At 35.7% G+C, this 18,944-nt stretch overlaps 2 protein-coding genes and 1 pseudogene across 2 annotated transcripts; 2 read left to right on the top strand and 1 right to left on the bottom strand.

Moving 5' to 3' along the window:
- The first annotated feature begins 1,860 nt into the window (after positions 1 to 1,860).
- Positions 1,861 to 3,380, top strand: LOC140974997 (uncharacterized). The gene is made up of 2 exons (XM_073438491.1): positions 1,861 to 1,946; positions 2,045 to 3,380. Exons 1-2 carry the CDS (start codon positions 1,861 to 1,863, stop codon positions 3,159 to 3,161), a joined length of 1,203 nt encoding a protein of 400 aa, XP_073294592.1. The 3' UTR covers positions 3,162 to 3,380.
- Positions 3,381 to 4,133: 753 nt separating this feature from the next.
- On the bottom strand, positions 4,134 to 8,508 carry LOC140975488 (triose phosphate/phosphate translocator, non-green plastid, chloroplastic-like). Its single transcript, XM_073439220.1, has 9 exons — positions 8,021 to 8,508; positions 7,137 to 7,259; positions 6,890 to 7,042; positions 6,407 to 6,492; positions 6,212 to 6,296; positions 5,863 to 5,982; positions 5,645 to 5,713; positions 4,530 to 4,659; positions 4,134 to 4,433 (listed from the first exon to the last, which is right to left on the bottom strand). The coding sequence occupies exons 1-9, from the start codon at positions 8,396 to 8,398 to the stop codon at positions 4,357 to 4,359; spliced, it is 1,221 nt and encodes a 406-aa protein (XP_073295321.1). The 5' UTR covers positions 8,399 to 8,508; the 3' UTR covers positions 4,134 to 4,356.
- A 5,542-nt stretch (positions 8,509 to 14,050) lies between these two features.
- LOC140975487 (uncharacterized) lies at positions 14,051 to 17,612 on the top strand (annotated as a pseudogene).
- The last annotated feature ends 1,332 nt before the right edge of the window (positions 17,613 to 18,944 follow it).

Genomic DNA, 18,944 nt, shown 5'->3' with positions numbered 1-18,944 from the left:
GAACCATGGCTAAGGGCCCTAGGCCAGCCACAATTCGCAACATTCCAGCAACATCAGAAAAGTTCACCCGAGAGCACCTTTGCATGCGCATGAGGTGTTTGGCTTTGATTGCTGTCTCGTGTCGTTCCAGTGGCCATTTGATTGACCATGGCACGATCTAGACATCTAGGGGCATGGTATGAACCGTGGCTAAGGGCCATAGGCCAACCAAGATCCACACCATCCACCAAACCAAAATGACACATGCTGTAAAAATGAAGGGCCGAAATGGGGTAAGGGCTGTTCTTGATGTTTTAGTTGAAAACCGAGTAACCATGGACCGAGCCACCAAAAGGGCGACTTAATCACGTCTTAGACATGCTAGGGAAGTGATCCAACCATGGCTATAAGCCCTTAGGGCAGCCGAGATCAGATTCATTTCCCTTTGACAGCAACATGAGAAAATCGAAACTCAATATGGCAAGAATGGGAAGCTGCTGTCATTTCTTGTTTCCAGTGGGTGTGGGGCTTGAATGAATGGACCAAAGTGATCCTAATACATCCTATTACAGGTCTAGATGTCGCATTGGGAGCCTGGAGTCGAACCAATACCTGAAACCCACAAAACAAAGCAACCCGTGAAGCACAAGAGAAAACCGAAAAATTCTGCATGTAGCATTTTCTGAAATTTCTTGATGTATTTCGGTTCATGCATGAAATGATGATCATAAATTATAAAAATAATGATAGTATGACTTGATTGAAGAGTCAAGGAAGAATATATGCATGCCCGGTTTTGTTTGAAAGAAAAACGAAAGAACGAGACGATCCGGCGCGGAGGAGGTGGAGCGTTTTCTTTTCTTGCTTGCTTCTCGATTTTCTCTCCTAATACTTGCTAGGATGCTCACAGTTTTTACACTCTGAAATGCCTCTGAATTTCGGTCATGGGGGAGGGGAAGTGATGGTTAGGAGAGTGAGGGAAAATGAGTGCAATATAGGTGGAAAAAGCAAGACCAAGTCTCCATTTTATTTTTTTGAAATTTGAATTTTGGTTGCTAACAAATATTTGTCGGGGAGAGAAATGGATGGGGTGACCGATTCTTCATGCTAGACTAGGTTAGGATATTGGTTAATGATTAATTAATTAAGGTGGATAAAGAATTAAAAAGATTAGTATGCTAACTCAACAAAGAATGGGTCAAAAGGGTGATGAGTTGGCAATGACTAGTCTAGATACTAAGGGCCGAAAATTCACTAATATATGGAGGGGAAATGTTGATTATTTACTAAATTTATAACCCTTAAAAGCCTTACCTATCCTTTAAATAATTTAGTGAACTGAACTTAAATGAATTTATTTTCTACTCACCTCAAGTAACTTAAATAATTCCTAAAACTCCCCTTTTAACTTAAAATAACTTACTTGCTAGCTAAAATAAATTCCGGAAATATTTTCTGAATCTTAAATTTTATCTCTAAGCTCCAACTCCAGTCCGGCCTCATTGAAATAACTGAAATGATAAAAAAAACAAACTGCTGCATGAAATAATTAACTTAAGGAAAAATCATTTAAATACTCATGAAATAAAATCATTTAAAATACTAGAATTATGCATGGCTTATACGTAGTCTAAGTTACGGGTTCTACAAGCAACTTAATAATCCCAAAACAAAACGAGCATGCAAGGTAAAAAAAATCTAATACTGTACTGAATTAAATAAATTACTCGTCAACAGTGTAGTGTCTGGGTTCGCCTCCTGAGCATGCATGGCGAACACCCTGCCCTGGGTTGGCTGCTTCCATTGTTGGCACTCCTTCAACATGTGGTCACTGGCTCCACATTTAAAGCATTTCCCTGATCCCCACAGACACTGCCCCGGATGTTGGCGATTGCACTTCTGACACACTGGGAAATTACCGGGCCTCTGCGGAGCTTTTTCCTGTGGAACAGGCCCCTTGCCTTGCGGTGGTCCTTGATAAGGCTTATTCTCCTGCTGCCCCTGGTAAGGTTTCTTGAACTGGGGCCTTTGATGCTGCTGCTGCTGATGCGGTGGTGCCTGATAGGGCCTCTTGCNCAGAGGATGAGCATAACGAGGGTGAAGATGTGAAGAAACATAAGAGAAGGAAGAAAAAGGACAAGACGTATGGTAATGAAGTAGAAGAGGCAAATAAAGGTAAGAATAAAAAGGCCAAACTAGTGGGTAATAATTTAGATGATCCTACGCCTTCCAAAAGTAATAAGAAGGTGAGTTTTTCTGGTCAGGTTGAGGTTTTCCCTCTTTCTGATGATTCCAATACGAAGGAGATATATGATGAAGAGAACCTACTGCGAGGTAAACGGTTCACTCCAGAGGAAAACGAGATTGTCAAAGCGGCTGTTTATCGTTTCATAGAGGATCGTGATTTGGGTAAAGATGGTTTGGACATGGTTTTGAATTGTAGAAAGCACCCTGAGTTGAGAGGTTGTTGGAAAGAGATAGGAGCTGCCATACCCTATAGGCCATATAGTGCTGTCTATTATCGTGCTCAACTCTTATTTCGAAGGTCCGCGAGCCGAAAATGGACTCAAGAAGAGTATGATATGATTCTGAAGTACCAGGAGCTTAATGGTAACGAGTGGAAGGCATTGGCTGATGAACTTGGCAAACATAGATGGCATGTAAAGGATACTTGGCGTAGAATAAAACTGCAAAACATGAATAAAGGACAGTGGACACAGAAAGAGTATCAGAACCTTTTTGATCTGGTGAATATCGATCTGCAACAGAAACTCTCTGAAGAGAAAAGATCGAAACATGGGATGCTGCGGGATAACATCTCTTGGACAGCAATTAGCGATAAATTATCCACTCGAGCTCAAGCAAATTGCTGCATAAAGTGGTATAATCAGTTGACATCACCTATGGTGGCTGAAGGCTTGTGGGCTGACTCTGACGACTATCGCATGCTGAAAAAGCTTTATCTCATGGATGCAGGCTGCATGGAAGATGTGGACTGGGATACTCTTCTTGATCACAGATCTGGAGACTTGTGTCAGAAGCGTTGGAACCAAATGGTTATGCACATCGGTAACTATGGTACCAAGCCATTTTTGGAACGTGTTGATGTGTTGGCACAACGATATTGCCCAGAACTTGTAGAGGCCAGAGAAATCTGGGATAACAAACCGAGAGTTCCTTAATTTGGCTACTGTCCTGTCCGTATTTTAAAGATTTCGAGGCCAACTGCTAGTGATATGGAGTTTCAAGGTCAACCGTTTATGTTATTGTGATATTTTCTAACGATATTTCGATTTAGTGTTCCGATGTTTTCCGTGATTGTTTTTGTAATTTCAACTCGAGGTTATTAAGTTCTTTTTGTCAGAATTCTTTGTGTTTGTAATATATGGAGGATTTACCTAGATTTTCATGTATTCATAATCGCCAGATCGAGAAGTCGAGTAAACTAGTCAGGTAGAAAACTTCGAAATTGATATACTTCACTTATGAAATTTTTAAATTTTGTACATAAAATTATTAAAATAATAAAAATGTTATATCATATTCACTAATTATTTTTATAAGTTTCGGATGTTTACGCATGAGTTTGATCTATATGTAGGATTAAAAATAATATTTGTAACATAAAAATTAATATATTTTCATATATTGAATTGGATGTTCATCTCATAAAATTATTTTATTTAATCCTATTGTGCCTAGGTGAAAGATGCCTCATAATGAGACCGAGAGCTTGGTCCAATGGTCTCATCAAAATTCCTCATGTATTGACTCAAATTCGAATCTTCCTCACCTCCTAGATTAGGATATAAAAAATAAATAAAAAGATGTCTCATAATTTAAAACATACCTTTTTAAAATAAAATAAAAAAAAAAAAATAATATAGAAAATATTTAATACTTTTCCAAAATATTTTTCCCCCGATAATACTAACACGAACATTTCCTAAAAATATATTTTCGTGTGATTTTTATATCTTCCACCGTATTTATTACTTTCAATTCTCCAATTTAACGTAATACATTTTATTTGAAAATTTTTTATATTTATCTCACACATCATTAAAATAATTAAGTATATATTATTTTACCAAATACGCTAAATCAAACTGTTGGATATAGATGAGGAAAAATAATATTCAGGGCAACAATACAATACCAAAGCCACATTTAAAACTTGCATGCAGTGCTACAGATATCGGTTAAAGAACTAAGTTATCCTGTAAAATCAAGCCAATACATGGAAGGAAAGACCGAAGATAGAAGAGCTTAAGAAACCCAGTAAAAGAATTCCAGCTAAAAAAATTTTCCGTCACGATTCGAAGTTCGAACCTATCACAAAATTGCCAACAAGTGTAGTTTGAACAAACAAGACCTTCAGGCCTCCTTGGGCTTTGGTTTGATGCGCTTCACTCTCGAGTATAGGAATACTCCAGCAAGGGCTATTCCAGTACCTGCATGCCAAGAGAAAACGGAGTGACAGTCAACCATTTCTGTTATTATATATAATTCAGAACCAATCATTTCAATAGAAGATTTATAGGTTGTACCAAAGGTATTGACAGGTGAAACTGCTGTGCGAAAGAAGATAACAGAGGACACAATCACCACGACACGCTTGACGCAGTTGCCAACAGAATGAGTGACAGGAGATACACGTTGTAATATCATATAAGAAACCTGCAAAAAGATTGCAGTAAACATACATCTCCTGACTGGTTATCTAGAAATCCGGTACAAATGACACTATCAATTAGATATACCAGAAATATCGAGATTCATAAACAAAACAAAACAAAACAAAACAAAACGCAGAATCAGATCATTTTCTGAAGTCTACTCTACAGATTCTGTTTGCTTGGGCCGGAGCTTTTTGGATTTATCGCCATGCATCCTTTTCTCTTTCAAATTTTTTACTACATATCATTTCATATTTCAAATCAACTACACAAAACATAATATCTAAACAACCATTCTTTTTATTTTCCTTAGACCTTTTAACAAATAATTTTATTATTTTACCTCCTTATTATGATCATTACATTGCATCTCTTTTTTCTTCGTCGTATTACATTATATTTCAGAATTTTATATCCAAACATTATCTCAAAGTTGTTTTTCAGAAATTTTTCTCGAAACTCTTTCGTTAAGTTACACTGAAAGCTCAACCAAACGCCACTGCATTTTCTTTGTTCCATCTGTTTGCATAATATAGGTTCTTCCTCACGGACTGCAGCGCACCAAAAAAATGGACTCGAAATGAATTATATCTGATTTTATTGTAGTCGGTCTATCAAATGAAACCTTAGTGACCCATAGTATCTCCACAAGCAACAAGAGAAAAATCATTGGATAAGCAAATCATTAAGCAATCACGCAGGAAGCAAATACAAAAAATAAACCTCTGCAAATGATGAAAACAAATTTCCGCGTGTATTTCTTAGCAGATCATGCTAAAGTTGCTTCAATTGAAAATTTTATTGCCTAGATTTCCTTCAGTAGTTCTGCCAAAACTATTAAATATAAATGTTGGATTGCACTTGGGCAGAGTACAACACCACATGAGATTGTGTCCATCAAATTTGGTGAGGGCTTAATATCGTTAAAAACGGCCACAGGTAAACTATCTTGTATACACATTATAAGAAAAAATTTCAGCGCCTACCTGCTGATATGCATGGAAGGATAGAGCAGCCAGAAGGAATCTAATGCAAATTTGTTTGACATTCAACCCCTGGCAACAGACCAAATGAAGGAAAAAAATTAAAAAGACTCCAATATTCAAGCTATAGGAAAAAAGATCAACGGAAGGAAAAACTTCAGGAAATGCCAGAATCAAACAAATTAAAAATAAATTTAAAATTTCCTATTAAAATTACTTACAGCAGCATGTAGATATGAAGGAGTAAACTTGATTCCTTCCATGAAAATAGCAGTTGGTATCATAAGGATAAAGGACATAATAGTGATAACTGCAAATAAAGTAATGTTGTCCAAGGACTCCTGCATCGAGAGAAATTAAAGCTAAAACATCATTTCCACATACTCGATAAGAATGAGAATTTCTCCAGCTTTCCTCATTTATTTTGAAACAAGTGATTTTGTTATGACCCGTGTTCAAGAAAATGATTGAAACCAGTGAAGACTTTATCAAACTCAATTGGACTACCTGCGATATTGACAACACTGCATTCTCCTGGACTCACAAAATAAAAAAGAGTTTGTACTATACCTCTTTCTTGACCATAAACTTCTTGCTAAGGACATTGCGAGACTGATTCGTCAAATTTGAGGCCATTGCACTCCAAAAACCAGCCCTTCAAAAACAATAGTAGTGAAAATTCCATAAGTAAATTTTAAAAATAAAAATTCGATACCATACAAAGTGATTACAGAAATTAATTGACATCATATCATAGTTCTATACCAATTAAAAGAGGCCTCAGTCATTGATGCCAAACCAACTCCACCAACAATTGGTAAAAGAGAGAAAACAACCCATATTGTGGGAAACTGCCAAAGAACAGAAGTGAAAAAATCATATTACAAGAAGCAAAATTTGGAAATATTTATTTTTCCAAACTAGATAAACCAAGCAGAACTTGAAGGTTACGTGAAGCAAAATTTGGAACATGTGTTTTTCTATCATAATAAGATACTAGGGTCTAGGGCATCTCTCAAGTCTAGAAGCTATTGAACAATCTATGGAAAAGGATAGTTCTTCTAGACACGAGCATTGAGTATTAGTTGTAAAGGTGTATACGATCAATCATACCAATTCGTGTAAAACTGGATGAGTGAGCTTGTTTCAGCAAATAATTGTTTTTCATGTCAGTTTTGGAAGCTCCATGTAGAGATACAGTACAAGTTAACCAAAACAAAATATTTTAAAAGCAAGTAAATCACATACCTCTCCCAAGAACATCGCAGAAAGGACAACGGAAAAGAATGGCTCCATTGCTTTAATTGTGTGAGTGAATGAAACAGCTACTTTTCCTAGACTCATATTGGTGAAGAGATTTCCTAAAGTGTGAACGACTGCCAATGGAAGAATTGCAGCAAGCTGACAGTGGTGGATACAGTATTAAACTAATGATCACTATTACTAAACTTCATGAAAAAAAATTGAAAAAAAGTTCCTGAATGTCACCAAGTACCTGGGAACCACTGATTGCAGGCCGCTTGTAGATATTCAAGGTCCACGTCAAAAAAACAATAACAGCCCCGACAGCAAATTGAACTAGAGAGACTGTTACTGGATATGGATAAACTTTGAGAACCTATAACATACCAACAACATCATCAAAGTTCAATACTAAATGGTCTTTATGCAACACACCTTTCAGCATCGTTATCATTTTTAAAAATTAATTTTTTTGTTCACATTAAATTGACAATTTAAATATGAAATTGTCAAGAAATGAGGTATGAATTTGATAAAACTTAAATTCCACACAACCAATAAAAATCATCAATTGGATCCATATAAATGGAGTTGCAAATCACCAATGTTTCTTTAGTAAAGTATCAAAAGCAAACTTTAAAGCGGCATCGACTTACAGTCGAAAGTAAGATATTGATTTACTTTTTCATATTTCATTTCCGTAAGTCTGCACAACTTACAGGTTCCATTTCCTTTTCATTTGAGTCACAGGCCATATTGATTCGTGAATTCCATTTAAGAAACCAGTATAATCACTTTATACAGCATTCATTTTTTGGACATTATTTTGCATGAAAGGAATTGCAATGGAAAAACAGCTTTTACATATTATGCTTTAATTTTCATTTCGTCAAACAGATCACGGATCCAGCATAGCGATTATGCACGATACAAGCATATTCGTGTCTGGCCTAGTGGCTTATCAATTTGCTTCCAGGAATCATAATTACTGGACAGAATCTCAACATACAACAACAATAAAATAATCAACAAAGCAAATGCCAAAGCAACACGACTTCACATCTGACATAACAACAAATGGCAATATATCGCAATCCGATGCAAGAAAGAGCACAAAAAATAGAAGGAAATAGCCACCTGCTTGTTGTAGATATTGAAGTATATATTAAACAGGTACCAAAGCCCGAACAGCGTTCCGAGCACCAAAGTATCGGATACACTCTTCGACTGAGGCACCTCAGCAGCGTCCGCGCCCTCCGCGGTGGCCCGAAGTGGAACCAAATCGGACTTCGGCGCCGGATTCGAGCTGGAAATCCAGCCGCTTCGCCTCATCGAGCAGGAAATCGGCGTGGACGATGAAGAGGAAAAGACCGTTGAGGTGACATTCCCGAAATGTGGCCATTCCGAGTGCCGCAAAAAAGAGCGAGCACTGAACCTGCGGGCGGCGGCGAGCTTACCAGGATTGGCGGAGAGAGAAAGAGAATGGGAGGAGAATGCAACGGCCGCGCTTTGCATCTTTGCAGATCGAGGCGGAGAATTAGGTGGGGGAGTGGAGGTAAGTATACGTGTAAGTATATATGGTGGTTGGGGTCGCTTTGGGGGCTCCGTCGTAGTCTCGTAGAGTAGGAGGAAAGGATCCGAATTGGAAATGCACGACCCGGTTATATGTCGGGTATTTTAAACACCATTTATTTAATTATATTTTTATTTGAATAATAATTACTCTCGAAAATTGCAATTGTTTTCGGTTCTTGAGGGTCCGTTACAACTTAAATTTGAGTTTTTGGCTAAATCAATTTTAAAAAACTTATAAACTCTTTTATATTATCGCGTGTATTTGAGAAAAAGGATTTGAAATCTATGAATTTCGATTAATTTTATTGTTCAAAATGAAACAACATGTCAAATCTTAAATGAGTAGGTCTTTCATAAGACGGTCTCACGGATCTTTATTCGTGAGACAGATCAATTATGTCCANGACTCGAACGTCACGGCGCAAGACCAGCCGCAATCCATCCATAAAATGCCTCAACTTCTCCCGGGCATCATTAGCTATCAGGGGCACAAAGTAACACCCCCTCTCAAACTTCCGGACGAAGTCTGCCACGTTGTTGTCTCCCTGTCGCAGCGCCATGAACTCCCTAGTCAATCGGGAACGTACTTTCTCAGTGAAGTACTTGGAGTAGAAAACCTCCTTAAAACCATCCCAAGTCAGTGTTTGCAAATTCACTGACACTGATGCACTCTCCCACTACCGTCTGGCATCCCCTGCTAGAAGGAATATGGCACACCTGATTCGGTCTGCATCTGCCAGCTCCATGAAATCAAAGATTACTTCGATGGACTTAATCCATCCCTCAGCTATCATCGGGTCAGTAGTCTCCGAGAACTTCTTAGGATCCATCCTCCTAAACCTTTCGTACACAGCCTCTGTTCGGGGCCTCGCCTTTACATTAACCGCAGTTTGGTTCCCCGCAAACTGCGCGAAAAACTGTGTCATACCTGCAAGCATCTGCGCCTGCAAATCTGGAGGTGGACGAGGAGGAGTGACCCTCTCCTCATCTCGGGCCTCTCGGTTCTCCTCTCTAGCTTCGCGGTTAATCACACGTCTGGGAGGCATACTGTTCCAACAATTTACCCACCACGTAAACCCGATATGCATGAACATGATACTAATAGCATAAGATGCACGTACTTTGAATTAAAAACATGGGCATGCTGAAATCATGATTCAATGCTTACTACATACATAATGCAAAACTTTAAAACTTACAGACTCGAGGTGTGACTTTGTGAGCTTCTTGCGACTGGCAGTAGGCGTAACCCTTTACAAGAACACCGCTCTGATACCAACTGTAACGTACCGTACTTTTCTACTTAAAATTTGCGGAAGAATTTAAAATTTTCTTAAATAACTTGTGAACCTTCAAAATACGATTAAATAAACTGTACGTCTCAACAGTGGACAAGAAATGTAAAAATAAAGTTTGACAAAATATTTGTTTGCATGCTTCATGACCAGTAGCGTGAAATCAGAATATTTGACATTTCATNTAAAAAGTAATATTTTTTCTTGGATGACCCATATAGCATATTCATTTCACAAAATTGACCCGTGAAACCGTCTCGCAGAAGTTTTTGTGATCTTAAATGCAGACCTTACTAATTTACACATTATTAATACAAAATATAATGAATTTCAAAAGACATTGTTATCGAGTTGACTTGAAATTCATCATTGTTATTATGAAATAGTAAATAAACAAATAAGAATTGAATTTGAAGTTTATAGTCTTATTTCTTAAACAACAAATTTACATTTGAATACATTTGAAATCCATAAATTTGAAATATATCAATCCAAAAGCAACCATAAGTTGTTTTAAGGAATGCTTGGGAGAGCTTCTGTTTTGAAGTGATTCCTTTAAAGATTATAAAAAAGTAGGCGAGAAAAAATATATTGAGTGTTTGAGAATAAAAGTCCAAATGTTTTCGTTAAAAGAAGATACTTGAGTTGAAATATATATTTTTGTATAATAAGATCTTTCAATTTTCGCAATTATCACTACAAAAAACCGTTCGTTTAGCGACAGTTTTTATTTTTAGAGACGGTTTTTGAAAAAACCATCACAAATTAGCGACTGTTTCTAAGATACTGTCGCTAATGTTTAACGACGGATGTCAAAACCGTCACTAAAACCGTCGCAAACGAAATTAGTGATTGCTTTAGCGACGGTTTTGATCGTCGCAATATTTTTTTTTAGTTTACCGAAAACATGATACTTAGAAAATATTTCGAAATATATTTTTGTAATATGTGTTATCAAATTTTAGTAAGATATACTATTGGGGGATATTATGGTAATTGAAATAGAAATAAGTTTGGATCTACATAACATTTTCTAAAACTTTTTACAAATCATCAAACAAGTAATTAATTAAATCAAATTTCGATTAGGGATGACAATGGGGCAGGTCGGGGTGAGTTTTCCATTCTCATCTTCATCTCCAAATTTCATCCACGCCCCCATCTCTGCATTTTCGGGTTTAGGATTCTTGAAGGGATCAAATCCTCATCACCGCCCTCATTTGCGATTCAAAAATATTAATAGGACGGATTTGGATTCGAGGATTTCCCGAAACCGAACTTATTATTATCTATTATTATTATTAATGATAATATAATATCAATATAATTATTAATATTTTCAAAAAATAATAATATTATATTATTAATATTAATAATAATATTAAACAATTATATTATTTTTGTGACGCGTTTGGAGACGAAGATAGTATCCTCATATCCACCCGAACTATTTCAAAGATTTTAAAAAATACTCGAACCCAAACTCGAAAAAATCGAGAATCCTCGTCCTCGTTTCGGATTTTTCTCGCGGGGTCCGGAACTCGCACGAAAAATTGACATCCCCAACTTCAATCCACATTTACTCTATCAACCAAAAAATATGATTAAAGTAATATGTACAAATCAACATTAAATTATTAGCACAATCTAGAAAAAATATTTGTAAGAGCAATTTAAATTTGGTCAATCTTGAATTTGTACTCACCTGATTTGGAAGAAGCAGCCATAGGGAATACTAGGGGTGGGAAAAAAACCGAATTTTCGGAATACCGTGATTACCGTACCGAAAAAATGTCGAATTTACCGAATTTTCGGTATACCGAAGATTTCGGTATGGTACAGTAACAATACCGAATTTTCAGTACGGTAATGGTTTGCAAATTGAAAATTTCGATATATACCGAAATACCGAAATATCGAAAAAATATACAAAAATTTTAAANATAAGACCTCGGACCTCAAAGCATTCAACCCAAATCAAAAAGGCAGTACACGGACCCCGTGCCCAGGTCCGGCTCCGGGTCCGTGTAGATACTGTAAAATGAGTCGTGCAGAAAAGGGAAGGCACGGACCCGTGCCTAGGTCCATGTAGGGGTTCGGGTAGATACTGGAAAAAAAGGCTCCGAAGAAAGCAAAGACACGGACCCCGTGTCTGGGTCCGTGTACACCTCCGTGTACCTACTGGAAATTGACACTCCGAATGTAACAAAGGCACGGACCCCGTGCTCTGGTCCGTGTAGTCTCGGAAAAACCGAAGTCTGCGCGAAAACTTAACATGACGTTTCCCTCTTCTTATTAAACCATAAGGGCTGAGAATCGATACCCCGAGACCCCTCCTAGGACACTAAGGTAATGACTCCAACCCATACAAGATATTACAATTTCCACCTAACCCGACAAATAATAACAAACGACACAACCCGAGGTTTCGACACCACTTTTCTTCCTACGACTCTTAGTTCAACCTTGTGCTTAACGACACGAAAAGAGACATCAACAATAATCCCAACATCGATCTTGACTTACTTAAATGCAGCAACGATCGCCCGTCGATTTCCAACGAAGCCTGTAACAAATAACTTCAACAACACAATTTGCATAAAAGTCGCAGTTTGAGCAGTCTCACGAAAAACGTCATAACTCACTCAATTTTTATCCCAAATTTTGGAATTTTATATCACATCGAAAGTATCAAAAAGTTCTACGATTTTTGTGTTAAAAGTTTTCTCAAAATCACGACCGAAAAATCGCAGTATTTAAAAAGACAGCAAAAACGTGATTTTAGATCCAAAAATGGTTTAAAAAATGATCTAAACTTAATTGCTCAAACTTCTACACAACATTCACATGATTTTCATACAAAATACAACGCAACGCATGCTATGACATGATCGACGCAGAAAGAAACAGAATATAAGTGCCTTTTGATAATTAAAAGTACCAAAACGACGATATCGACGCGGAAACGGAGCGAGGCTTGATCCGGGACGAACGTGGCACTATTTTCTTTGAAGAAAACACAACAAAACCTTGCTGGAATTTCAGAGGAAAGGGCGGCTGCTGAAAGGTAGAAGAACCCTAGGTTTTTCTTTTAAAAAAAATGAAAGTGAAGGTGGAATGAAATTGTGTGTGTGTAAACGTGAATGGGTGTGTGTAAAACGTGTAGTGTGTGTGTGGTGTGAGTTGTGTAGGTAATTAGGGGTAAATTAGTACTTAATTAACTATTTAAGTGTTAATTAAAATACTAATTGAAATATTAACCCCTATAATTNAATATTCGTTGTGAAATAACCAAATTTAAATGTTTAAAATTTTGTTTGAAATTCTCATAAAAGAGTTAAAAATTCAAAANTCAAATTAAAATTTAAAACAAAACATGGATAAATTCTAAATGTTTTAAATTTCTAAATCGCCACATAAATCATTAGGCTTTAAAATGCTGAAATTNTGGAGTAAGTATCTCGTGAGACGATCTCACGAATTTTTATCTGTAAGACGGGTCAATCCTACAGATATTCACAATAAAAAGTAATAATCTTAGCATAAAAAATAATATTTTTTCATGGATGATCTAAATAAGAGATTCGACCCACGAAATTGATCCGTGAGACCGTCTTACAAGAGTTTTTGTGAAAAAAATATTCATTCTTTTACGATGAAAACATGTTTTATTTTATGTTTTTATTCATAATCTATAATATTCTATAAAGAATGAACATCATCTTTTGTTTCCAAAATTTTCCTCACACTAACAATTTTTCTCAATATTGTAATTACAACTTATTTTCAATTGTACCCTTTCGCACTATGACTCCTGATTAATTGCTGTCTATTATTATTAAATTAAACATAATATTAATAATTTAATAAAATTTTAAAAATGATATAAATTACTATTATAATTTTCCTCACACTAACAATTTTTCTCAATATTGTAATTTCAACTTATTATAAATTATACACTTTCAAATTGCACCACGACTCTTGATTAATTTCTGTCTATTATTATTAAATTAAACATAATATTAAGAATTTAATAAATTTTTAAAAATTATATAAATTATGATTATAATTTTACACACACAACGTGTATACATAATTTACTAATATATATTATCAATAATTGATAATCGACTAAAATCCTATTTCAACGTGTCATTTAGTTCGATTCGGTTCGGTTCGATTTCATGATATCCGGTTCACGACCGGCTGTTAATAATTAATAAAAATATTTTTTTAAAATCTGAAAAAGCTGAAACGTGTAAAATTCTCAGCCATAAACCGTAAAAATCTCCTCCTCTTTCACTGACCAGTTATACCTCTTCCTCTCTCAAATGGCTCCAGTCCACTGAAAAATCAGCTAGTGCCGGAATACTCGAATTTTCCTGTTATCAGCGGCGCGTGAAATCGCCACCAGATGTACACAATAGGAACTGCACATAGTTCGAAGAGCTGAATGAGATAGAGCTGCGATCCCTTTGAATTTCATTAAGAAAAAGATCATTTTTTTGTTTGTTTTGTTTTTAAAATCTTTGGAAAATGCATTCTTTGAATCTGAAAGTAATATTGGGTTTCGATTCTCTGTCGTTGCGGAGTCGAATCAGTGGCGGCGTTAAAGATCATACTTTGCGGTTGAACAGAATTGTTGCTTGTAGTAGTACTTCGCAAAGTTCGGGTTCGAGTCAGGGATCCTCTTTTTCTCGGGCGGAAACATATGCTCTGTTGAAGTAGCAATTGGAAGTTGCTGCTAAATCTGAGGTGAATATGTTTTTTTTTTGTGGGTAATTTTGTGTGGTGTGTGGAAGAAAGAATTATGCTATTTTGTTTGGGGTGAAGTGTAGATAGATATGAATTTGGGGGTTGATGTGCTGTTTTGTCAAGTGAGATTATACCAGTTAGTATATATCTCAGAAGTGGTGATAAACATTGGTTGCTTATCTGTTTGTACTTTGAATTAATATTATATAACGCAAGAATGCCATCTTGTTGGCATTTACTGTTCTATCGAGAAGACTTTATTAGTTAGTGGTCGTTTGTCTCGAGTGACAAGAAAATGGCATGCCTTTTCAGGGGAAGAATAGCGGAGCAGGTGATGGTGGTCATCTCAAAATTGAAAGTTGTAAAATTTTATTTGTAATTTTCACCTGTCTTTCTGCGCAAAGTCCCACTGTTATAAGTTTTCTGGGTTTGTCTGTGGGTGGTTCCGTGACATTTTTTTGCCACAAGGGACATGTGAAGTAAGATTATGTGAGTATATTATATTTGAGGTTCTGCTGACAGTATGTAATGCATTAATGTCTTGGATGGTTTGGTCGGTCTGTTGATTTACATATGAATATGAATCTCTTAATTTGTTTCACTAGTAACAAAGTCATTTGATAGAGTTGGATGGTCCTGCAGAAAGAGTGTTGTAGCATAATTTTAATGAGAAATTGTTCAAGAGTCTTATGCTGTGCCATTTTATTTGTTAACAAATCAATTTAGGATTACAAAGAAGCTGCTAGACTTCGTGATTCACTGAAACTATTTGAGGAAGAGGAGCCGGTTTTACGACTTCAGAGATTGTTGCGGGAGGCCATTGCTGAGGAGAGATTTGATGTATGCATACCTTTTCGCACCTTTTTACTTTTTTCCCTAATGATTTTTCTTGTAATCACGATGAATCAAACAATATTTTCCACACATTTCACTATGAAAGTTGGTGGGAACATCGTATTTTGCTAATGGGATGAATATATACGTGTTCAAGTGATACTTCATTAGTGTAAGTGTGATGGTTATTAGTTTTTTCCTACTCTACTTACTATGTTCAATTGGATGAGAAACATGTAGTATATCTAGAAGTGAGAAGAATATCAATTTTCAAACCTTTTCATGTTAAAATCACCAATTCATGTATATATAGTAACCAGTTTTAGAGACAAAACGGTTTTATCATGCTCGCTTAATCGGGTGGATGGGATTTATTTATCTTCTGCTATGAGTATCTGAAAACCTGAATCCTACTTACTCCTTTATCAAGGGAATGGTTCCGACAAATCTTTTGGTTAAAATACGATCTATGTCCTTTATAGGAGATGGCAGGAAGCCTCTCGGCCATGAACTGAAATGCGTTGGGCGGCCAAAACTTTTGATGGTAAAACATTGCCCTGTATAAATAATTTTTATTGCTGTATGAGATCGAAATCCTCAATGGTATCTGAAGCTTTCTGAGTTCATTAGATTATGCATAAATTAAAAGAGTAGTCCAAATTTCTATTAGTTTACATTTGCTCATTGATCAAAATTTATAATGCTTATTTAATCAACCTGCTGTTTGTGTCCTTTGTTTTGTTTTGTTTTTTTTTTATGTATTGCACATATTTTCAGGACGCAGCTAGGTACCATGATGAGCTCAAGGAAATCGCTCCTCATTGTCTCTTGAAGTGCACTAGTGATGCAACAACCTTGGTATACCAAACATCCTATATATGTGTGGGCTGTTTTTTTTAAGTCGTGATTCTCCCAGTTAATCTACTTGGCATGATGGTTTTGTCTTTCTTCTGGCCCAACTACTTACTTTAGGTTGAACCTTTACAGTTAATATTTTTATCAAAATATAGTTCACAACTTTTTTTTAGCAGATCTTAGATACTCTTCATGTCAATCTTTGCTCCTTGATTGTTAGCACCTTGAAACAAAATTTTCATGGGCCTGTTTTTAAACTTTAATTAACAATGCAGGTAATTACAAATATAGTTAACTTTTTTAATCAGTAATGAGCCGGCTATTCATTTATTTGGCTGTTCGCATCGATCAAAGGCCAACTATAATTATTTTTTCCAGGGCATTAGGGTTCAAGTTAGAAGTGTGTACATTGAAGGCCGAAGTCAACCTTCGAGAGGTCTTTATTTTTTTGCATATAGGATCAGAATCACAAACAACTCAAACCGGCCTGTACAACTTCTTAGAAGGCACTGGATCATCACCGACGCCAATGAGAAAACCGAGAATGTTCAGTAAGTTATTGGTGTGGCTAACACTTAATCATGGATGTACAATAATCTCTTAACAATAGTTTTACAATTTATACTACTGGCTTCTTGCGTACTGCTGTCTTTAGTTTATGACTAATTTATATTCTCTGTTTACTGATTCCTTCTTTTCTAACTAGTGGTATAGGAGTTATTGGTGAACAACCGGTTATTCTTCCGAATACTGGTTTTGAGTATTCATCTGCATGTCCATTGGGCACACCTAGTGGCAGAATGGTGAGATTGATTTATATTTTATCGCTCCCTCCGAAAAGCAACTAATGAGTGCATAATCTGTTATTCATTCCCCACTGCCTCATGTACAAGTTTCTGATTCTGATTCTGATTCACATACTGTTAAATCTTTAGAAACAACTACACAACTCTTTTAGCATATTTTTCTCTTAAGTTCCTCTAAATGTTACTGAAACATCTCTTTATTCGTTTAAAATCTTGTAGGAGGGTGATTTTGAGATGAAGCATATTGATAAAGTAGGGTCGCGTTCTTTCAACGTGGCCATAGCCCCCTTTTCTTTATCAACATTTGGAGATGATGCCGAAGCCATTTGAGAGACGTTGATTCAGTAGATTTTGTTGCCGCAATTGTATGTACCAGTGTGTTACTAAATTCTTATGCCGAAGAGCAATATCATAGTTCTGCATAAAGATTCAAGTGTATATGTTGGCTGTGCCAAGTATCCAGGAAGGATCAAGAATGTAGTTGGGACCTATATATGGTCTACCTGAAAGACTTTTTTGTTTTGAATGACTATGAAACTTGTAGTCGTTACGTTTCGATGCACACCGAGTAAATCCTTAATTGACTTTTTATTTATTGTAGTTGAATTGCCGGGTTACACATAATATATTTCTATAATATGGCGTTATTATACCTTAATGGCCAGACTTTTTATTTATTGATCATTAATTGTTCATTTATTGGATTTTTTGAATATTCTATTTAATATGTTTGTGTATAAAAAAGAAATAAAGCATCTACGTTAATAAGAATAATGGGTTTCCTCAAATTAATATTCCCTCTTCTTCTGATCTTAGCATTACTCCGTACTGCCTCGGCTTTTGACATAAAACCAATTACCAAGGCTGATCCAAATGTAGGTGAGTCAAAATTCAAAAGTTAGCAAATATTTGTTCCAATTTATTTGTGTTCAAATATTAATGTTTCTTTTGTAAATCATATTTTTACCCAATATAATGATAAAATAGATGATTAGTTATATGGTTATCGTAGATATATAATTTCAAACAAGAGTAGATTTCTTGTTAGACGATCTCATGGACCTATATTCGTGAGATCGACTCAATCATATCTGCAATGAAAAGTAATACTTTTTAAATAAAAAAGTAAATCTTCTTCATGAAATAGGTCGAGATGAGTTGCAAATTTGTCTCACAAAATTGACCCGTAAGTAAACCGATGGAAATCCTCAATTTTTCGGGTTCGAGACGGGTATGAGGATATTCTATCTCCAAATCCGCCTCGAAAATATTAATAATATTATTACTAGTAATATTGATATTAATATTAATATCATCATTAATAATAATATATACTAATAACTTCTGCCTCATTAATATTTTTGAACGGAAATGTGGGCGAAAATGGATTCCCGCGGGTTAGGATTTGAGGAATCTTGAACCCGAAAAAACGGTAATCGAGACGGAGATAGAATTCGAGGACGGAGATGACAAATCCACCCCCGCCCTGCCCTCATTGTCATATCTATATGTGAGACCGTGAGACGGTTTCATAGGAGTTTTATGTTCAAAATAAAGGATCATAATCCAATTTTATTAGGTTTTGTATAAATATTTTTAAATATCTACCGTCCCATTTCTATTAATTTTTTTTTAAAATGTATATTTTTATGGTGTAAATATAAATAATTAAAATGCGCTAATTATATATCGTTTTCCATCATTTTTTTTGTTAGAAAAATAATAAATATTGATCGGAATTTGAAATTATAATCTCTTCTGTTGAGGTAGAGTTGAACTCAATGCATCTCGTTTTGATTGTGCCTAATATTACATTATGTGTATGCTTAAAAAATATAGTAATAAATCATTTCAAAAAATAATATCTAGGCATACAACTAGATATATTTTTACATTCCACTTCTGATTTTTTTATTAAATATATTTAATTTTTCACCT

Source organism: Primulina huaijiensis, chromosome 4 (assembly GCF_012295235.1).
Source record: "Primulina huaijiensis isolate GDHJ02 chromosome 4, ASM1229523v2, whole genome shotgun sequence".
NCBI classification, from domain to species: domain Eukaryota; kingdom Viridiplantae; phylum Streptophyta; class Magnoliopsida; order Lamiales; family Gesneriaceae; genus Primulina; species Primulina huaijiensis.
The sequence above is the reverse complement of the archived record's forward strand: the minus strand, read 5'-3'. Positions and strand labels throughout refer to the sequence as shown.

Bases quoted from the DNA above. Each gene is read 5' to 3' on its own strand.
- LOC140975488 (XM_073439220.1), bottom strand. From the start codon at position 8,398: ATGCAAAGCGCGGCCGTTGCATTCTCCTCCCATTCTCTTTCTCTCTCC. The intron at 7,260-8,020 runs GTGGCTATTTCC...GGTATGTTATAG, and splicing joins TCAATATCTACAACAAGCAG to GTTCTCAAAGTTTATCCATA. The intron at 4,434-4,529 runs GTACAACCTATA...CTTGGCATGCAG, and splicing joins TTCACCTGTCAATACCTTTG to GTACTGGAATAGCCCTTGCT.